Below are 8,082 nucleotides of genomic sequence, written 5' to 3'. Positions count from 1 at the left end.
GATAGGGACATGCTAGATATGATATAGATAGATACATAGATGATAAATAGAGATAGATATGATACAGGTGACAGATCCCGGCTCTTCCTGACGTTTTGCTCTCCAGACGTGCGGCCGGTGGCTCTTCCTCCAGGTTTCTATTGACCTCTCATTATGCCGAGTTCCATTTATAAACATGGATAAACCACTAAGTTTATGGAGACTTTTTGTGCAGCTTTAATAGGATATTGATCGAGCGCAGGGTTTGAGTGGACGGCCATTGAATTGTGTAATGACATACAAAAGGCAAGGTCACTGCGACTGCTCGTTCCCCGGCTGCAGGCCATTTTTTATTATAATCTCTTTCTTCCCTCTAATATCCCGGCACAAATAGCTCCGCGTGTCTGGAGTAGCAGAGCTGAGCGCGCGGTGTAGTGTGTGAGACACTGGAAGGAGCAGCTGAGATCACTGCTCATGGGTCCAGCGGGTCAGGGGGGGCCAACAAAGTATGCAACAAAGTATTGTGATCTGTAGCTAGACACAACTGTAACAAACCCTCAGCTGTGAGAAGGGTTAGATTTTCAACATTTAGAGTTATACATACTTTATGGTAAAATACAAAGCATATTAGGATCTTATTCTAGGAATGTGACCACTAGGTGTCGCTGTGTTATTGCTCCCGGCCTTGTGCCCTCTGTGGATAATACAGGAGTCATAATATGTTATAGGAAGTGCATATAATATTGAAAGGAGCCAATGGGGAGTGGGATAGCGGCACAGAGCAGGGTACATGCCCCTTACAGGAGCTGTGGGTGGTCCGGTACCATGGAGGACTCGGCCCGACCTCTGCAGAACATCTGAATCATATCTAAGACATTGCTGACTCATTAGTAACAAAGAAAAAGCATCTAAATAAGAAGCAAGTGTTCTCCGCGCGGAGCCTGTCCTGACGTGACCCCAAATTCCTTCTCCAAAAGGGACTCAAAGTTCGGATGGGTTTAATGTGTTATCTGCACCCCCCCCAGGTGTTATCTAATCTGCCGGAGGAGAATATCCAGAGAAATCTGGGGAGGGGTCACTCCGGGGGCACCTGTTATCTGAGGGGGATACGATCCGGGTCTGCAGCGCATGCGAATGTTGTGTTACTAGAACAGCAGTCTGGTCCGAAATTGGAGACCCCCCTCTATATAACATACTGAGACCCTTAGATCACCATCATTCTATATGGTGGAGGTGGAAACTACTCAGGACCTTAACTTTTATATCCTCTTCCTGAGATACTCAGTATGTAAAGTATTTGACCCCCCCCCCTCCCCAATAAAGGAAATCTTCCATGAAAATCCATCCTGATAAACCAGGGACATTACTCCTAGATCCAGGCACCGGGACTGTGGGATCTTCTTATATGTGTTATCCATGGCCTCTTTTATTTTAAAATCAACTTTTATTTTTGGGGCTTTCTGGGGGTGTTACCAGAAAAGCCCAGTGATATAGATTCACAGGCTGTTACACTGTGCATGTGCACCCCCCCCCCTTATTGTGTGAAATTACATTAGGCAGAGGGAGAATGGGAAGGGGGGTGAGACAGTGTAGCAGCCGGCGAAGCTGCAGCATGGAGGGGCTCTGGTAACACCCCCCCAGATCCCTTCTGGCTCATTAGCTTAATATAAAAAGTGGATTTTAGAAGGAAGGAGGCCATGGATAACAAATATAAGAAGATACCACAGTCCCGGTGCCTGGATCTATGAGTAATGTCCCTGGTTTATCAGTAAGGATTTGCTGGGACTTGTAGTTCAGGGACAGGTGGTCTAGGTGCATAGTTATAATTCTAGGTCTTGTTCTTGAAGCCTATCCTCTTGCCTATGAATGCTGGGACTTGTAGTACTGGATGCATTAGTAGAGGCTTTGGTGATCAGTAGTATATTGGGCACAGACACTTCTTTGCTGGGACATGTAGTTCTCCTCTTTTATATCTGACATGCCGATCCCGTATCTTCTCTCAGTGCGCCGGTCACATGGGGCGAGATCTGTACAATGTAATCCATTTCACTGTTCAGGACTTCCGTTTTATGGATGGGTGTGAGGAGCGGAGATTAGTTTTGGGCCCCAGTATTTATACCTGCTATGAGGTCAGGACGCCGCCTCCTCCTCTCCGCTGCGCGGGTCGTGCTGTAAATTTTCAAGCAATTATTCAAGAAATTGACTTTCTACGACATTTGCAGAGGTCACAGCGTAGTCTATACATTACTGCTTCCTGCAGCTGCATCAATGGACGGAGGCGCAATGAATCCTAAGTGCGGGGGGGGGGGGGGGGGGCAACGCGGTTCTGAGGAGGAGGAGACGTCTGACATCAGGTGGCGCCGGCCCTTTAAATGCTGCAGCTCTTGTTTATATAAACATAAATAGATACAAAGTATCAAAGGAAAACAAACAAGGAAGTGGCAACTCCCACAGAACAATCTAAGGGGAAAGTGACCTGAAAGCATCTTTTGGGGGTCTTCTAACATTCTGTTAGGCCCCCAACCCTGGCAGACCTTCACAGTGGGTGAAAGGGTCTGCACCAGTCAGATCAGGATGAACAGTACTATAGTGTACATTATATAATATAACAAGGCTGTAACCCTGGGCAGTGGCGTAACTCGGAGAGGTAGGGCCCCAGTCTTCTCACTCATACATACACATTACACACATAGAGCATATACACATCACATATACACACATACAGTGCCATATACAGACATACAGTGTACATACACACATAACGTAGTGTATTTATACACACCATATACACATACAGCATATACACATCACAGATACACACACAATATATATACCACAATGTGCAGCATAATTTGTATATAATGGTGTACATTCTTCATTATTTAGTGTCAGGTCGGATGACGGGGCCCCCTGACACTGTGGGCCCCATAGCGGCTGCTATGGCTGCTACCGCTGTAGTTACGCCCCTGACCCTGAGATTGTCATAGGTTTCCTTATGTGCAGCAATTACTCCTATACAAAGAGATTTGCAACAAATATAATAAAAAAATCTTCGCCATATTTATTGCGCCATTTTTATAAAATATGGCCAATATTATAATGAAATCTCATGTTATATGTATCTGTAGGGTTCACTTAAACCCTGCCATTTGGAAACCTACATAGTAATACAGTGGTATACATCAGGCCATGTATACAGAAGGATGAGGCATAGTGTGAACAGAGCCCTACGCATCTTGTATCAGTCATTCCCAGTAACAAGGGCTCTTCTATCTCCATACTCGGCAGGCAGCAATGATCGCTCCTCTAATCTATCGACCAGGTCCATGAGAGCCACTACTCCTCCTAATACCTTGCGCTTAGTGAATATTGACAGGCCACTAATGATCCCTCTGCATGGTGACGTTCATACCGTATGAAAAAGGTTAATACAAAATTCTCAGTTCTTTTGAGTACACAGCTCCAATGCACAATTATGTGTCGTCCTGGTTACAGACTACAAACAAACCCCTGTAGTCTGATGCCGTGGTAACTTCCACAATGTGAACCTTGTCCTCAGTGATGTCAGCAATTACTTCTGGCTACATTGTATCAATATACAATATGTAACAAATCAATGATGGTGGAAGGGAGGGGGGTACTTACTTTGCGACACTCTGACAAGTTCTGTAACACTGAAGACACCTGAAGTCACGAAGCTGTCCTGGAAGCCCAAATGTCCTGCAACAGAGAAGCGCAAGAGCAGCAATTAATATTTCAATACGCCGCCTGTTATCCTGCAGCACAACTTTATTGATTTTCATAAATGGACATGAACGATAAACTCCATAAACAGCGTGCGCGGCCCGGCTGAGTTATTGTGCGGTTTTAGGTTTTCAGATGATTCGAAATAGGATAAAGTATCTGCACCTGGACGCTTCCTTAATGCACAAGAAACTTCACAGGAAATGTGGAACAGATAGAGGTTTAATAAGACGTTACCCCGGATAACCCCGAGTGATGGGAACACGTGAGCTGATCCGGGCCCAGGTCTCCCCTCCAGGGGCCAGCACTGAGATCCATGATAGATTTAAAGCCCTTCTATTAAGTAACATCTGATCGGGATTATCTGCAAACACGTTCCAACCAAACAAAATCGCGAGATCCCATCTCCACGTCTGAGGTTACATAAGGGAAATCTCACTGCAGCAGCTGTTATACAGGCAGCAAAGCTCAGAGGCACCAACACCCCATATAGGAGATCCAAAGCCCCCCGTTATTCCAACACCCTCAATTCATATATCCTGTCAAGGTCAGGTTATGTCATGTATGTATAGAGTGACTCCACCAGCAGAATAGTGAGTGCAGCTCTGGAGTATAATACAGGATGTAACTCAGGATCAGTACAGGATAAGTAATGTCATGTATGTACACAGTGACTACACCAGCAGAATAGTGAGTGCAGCTCTGGAGTATAATACAGGATGTAACTCAGGATCAGTACAGGATAAGTAATGTCATGTATGTACACAGTGACTGCACCACCAGCAGAATAGTGAGTGCAGCTCTGGAGTATAATACAGGATGTAACTCAGGATCAGTACAGGATAAGTAATGTCATGTATGTACACAGTGACTGCACCAGCAGCAGAATAGTGAGTGCAGCTCTGGGGTATAATACAGGATGTAACTCAGGATCAGTACAGGATAAGTAATGTCCTGTATGTACACAGTGACTGCACCAGCAGCAGAATAGTGAGAGCAGCTCTGGAGTATAATATAGGATGTAACTCAGGATCAGTACAGGATAAGTAATGTCATGTATGTACACAGTGACTGCACCAGCAGCAGAATAGTGAGTGCAGCTCTGGAGTATAATACAGGATGTAACTCAGGAACAGTACAGGATAAGTAATGTCATGTATGTACACAGTGACTGCACCAGCAGCAGAATAGTGAGTGCAGCTCTGGAGTACAATACATGATGTAACTCAGGATCAGTAGGGGATAAGTAATGTCATGTATGTACACAGTGACTGCACCAGCAGCAGAATAGTGAGTGCAGCTCTGGAGTATAATACAGGATGTAACTCAGGATCAGTACAGGATAAGTAATGTCATGTATGTACACAGTGACTGCACCAGCAGCAGAATAGTGAGTGCAGCTCTGGGGTATAATACAGGATGTAACTCAGGATCAGTACAGGATAAGTAATGTCATGTATGTACACATTGACTGCACCAGCAGCAGAATAGTGAGCGCAGCTCTGGGGTATAATACAGGATGTAACTCAGGATCAGTACAGGATAAGTAATGTCATGTATGTACACAGTGACTGCACCAGCAGCAGAATAGTGAGCGCAGCTCTGGGGTATAATACAGGATGTAACTCAGGATCAGTACAGGATAAGTAATGTCATGTATGTACAGTGACTGCACCAGCAGCAGAATAGTGAGTGCAGCTCTGGGGTATAATACAGGATGTAACTCAGGATCAGTACAGGATAAGTAATGTCATGTATGTACACAGTGACTGCACCAGCAGCAGAATAGTGAGTGCAGCTCTGGGGTATAATACAGGATGTAACTCAGGATCAGTACAGGATAAGTAATGTCATGTATGTACACATTGACTGCACCAGCAGCAGAATAGTGAGCGCAGCTCTGGGGTATAATACAGGATGTAACTCAGGATCAGTACAGGATAAGTAATGTCATGTATGTACACAGTGACTGCACCAGCAGCAGAATAGTGAGCGCAGCTCTGGGGTATAATACAGGATGTAACTCAGGATCAGTACAGGATAAGTAATGTCATGTATGTACAGTGACTGCACCAGCAGCAGAATAGTGAGTGCAGCTCTGGGGTATAATACAGGATGTAACTCAGGATCAGTACAGGATAAGTAATGTCATGTATGTACACAGTGACTGCACCAGCAGCAGAATAGTGAGCGCAGCTCTGGGGTATAATACAGGATGTAACTCAGGATCAGTACAGGATAAGTAATGTCATGTATGTACACAGTGACTGCACCAGCAGCAGAATAGTGAGTGCAGCTCTGGAGTATAATACAGGATAGTAGTTTGTATAAAATCTCATGTAATCAGTGTCGGGTACAATGACTGATATCAGACACTTCATATATGATTTCATGCTCCTGACTGCAGAGGTAACACCCGGCATCCTCCTCGCCGTGCGGCAGACGTCTATTGTGTGACTTCTAAGAGACCAAATCCAGTGCACAATGTATTCATGAAATCCCAGGAAAGAGAAAAAAAAAATTCTCTCCCCGCTATAAAGGGGCTGAATGATCCCATCCAGAGCATGTCGTGTCCTACAATGAGCGAACACTTTTAAGACTTTAAATTCATGTAATACAATTCTTGGCTGGATCTTTCCTGTTGAAAGGGGCGAATGGCGGTTATTGAAGAAAAGAGAAAAGGGGCCAATATTTGACAACCCAAATCAGCATAACCTTTTTAGAGCGGCAGTCATGGATGACTGTCCTCTGACCCCGAGAGATTATGTGGGGATTTCAATGACAACAGCTGGAAGTGGCCGGGTATGAATAGGGGACTCGGTGCTGCCGCCTCCTACAAAGGCTCCACAATCCCAGCGCCAATCTCCATGTTCACTGGGAAGTGTCGCCCGCTCCTGGCTTAATAGGGTGTAATAATGGGAGTAGCGCTGGGCCGGCTCTGCCGCAGCGCACAGGAGTTTGCAATGTCACTGATGGATGCTGCAGGGGACGTGTCCTATAGGAAGAGCGGGGTAAATCACTGCATAGGACAAATAGGATGGTCCGGGAGGGTGGGGCAATACGATGGAGATCTGGGGGGCTCATTAGAAGGGGCTACAGGTGGTGGTACAAGACATCATAGTGTTGTGGAGACAATGGAAAGAGAAAATATAAATATGATACTGGCCCTTTAAGAAAAAAATTGGCACCGCCTCTTGCGGAATTGTCATCTATATTACAAAATGACATCATGACCAGAAGTAACCAATCAGGAAATAGCCCCTCCTCCTGTGAAGCCACAATGTATCCACGAATGAGGTCATCACAATAACCAATCACCAACTGTATCCAGAAGGAAGTAACTACCCAGCGCAACATAGTAACTTATACAATAAGGATGATGTCATCGCCCGCAACAACCAATCAGAATATACTTTTAACTGCCTTGTTTTCTACCATACAACTAATCAGACGAGACATCAAAGTATCTGGCAGATAAACTGCAAAGCCTCTTGTTGTGGGGAAGGGAAAATATAAATATGATACTGGACCTTTAAGAAAAAAATTGGCACCGCCCCTTGCAAAGTTGTCATCTACAGTACATAATGACATCATGAGCAAAAGTAACCAATCAGGAAAAAGCCCCCTGCAATCTCACTATACAAATGATGTCATGTCCCACCTTCTGGTTGATTGATGAATGATGTCATATACTCCAACAACCAATCAGAAGCCCCTTATGGAACATAGCCACGCCTCCTTTAGGATTGGAATCTACATCCAGAGTTTCAGACATAAGCCCAACTTTTTTCAAGTATGTAATGTACAACGCATGAATGATGTCATCTCTCACAACAGCCAATCAGAAACCACATGGAAAAAACTTAAAAAGGCCCCGCCTCCAGAAAGCTGGCAGAATGATGTCATGTCTGAAACAACCAATCAGCAACCGTATAAGGGGTAATATAACTCCACCTCCTCCACGGGTGTCATCTACAACACACAAATGATGTCATCACCCACAGCGACCAATCAGAAAGCAGCTGCCCCAGTTCCCAGTACACAGGATATTCTCCGCATTCAATGACATCAGAACTTCAAGAGGTTAAATTGAAAAGCAAGAAATAAAAACAAAATTGAGAAAAAAAGTTAAAATACCTAATAAATTTTGCCTTCTCTGCGAGCTGACGAGGGACTAATTATGCACATTAACGAGCCTGAAATTCCCAGTTCATTCGGAATTTCATTTCCCTGCATCAGTTTATGCAAACAACACAATCTCACAATCCCCTCTCAGATATCATGGAGCGGAGGAATCTGGTGGGAGGGGATCCGGGGGCGTCCTGTGGAGGGCTAGAAGGGATCACAGGTGCCCCTTAA

General features: G+C 44.8%; 1 protein-coding gene across 16 annotated transcripts in view; it reads right to left on the bottom strand.

Moving 5' to 3' along the window:
• NFIA (nuclear factor I A) overlaps nucleotides 1-8,082 on the bottom strand; it is a 381,842-nt gene that overhangs the window by 98,356 nt on the left and 275,404 nt on the right. For all 16 annotated transcript variants that reach the window (XM_072128277.1, XM_072128276.1, XM_072128283.1 and 13 more), the window contains exon 4: nucleotides 3,625-3,699. In XM_072128277.1, the coding sequence (XP_071984378.1) occupies nucleotides 3,625-3,699 (75 nt within the window). The remainder of the gene's footprint in view (nucleotides 1-3,624; nucleotides 3,700-8,082) is intronic.

Source organism: Engystomops pustulosus, chromosome 10, assembly GCF_040894005.1.
Source record: "Engystomops pustulosus chromosome 10, aEngPut4.maternal, whole genome shotgun sequence".
Lineage (NCBI taxonomy): Eukaryota > Metazoa > Chordata > Amphibia > Anura > Leptodactylidae > Engystomops > Engystomops pustulosus.
The sequence above is the reverse complement of the archived record's forward strand: the minus strand, read 5'-3'. Positions and strand labels throughout refer to the sequence as shown.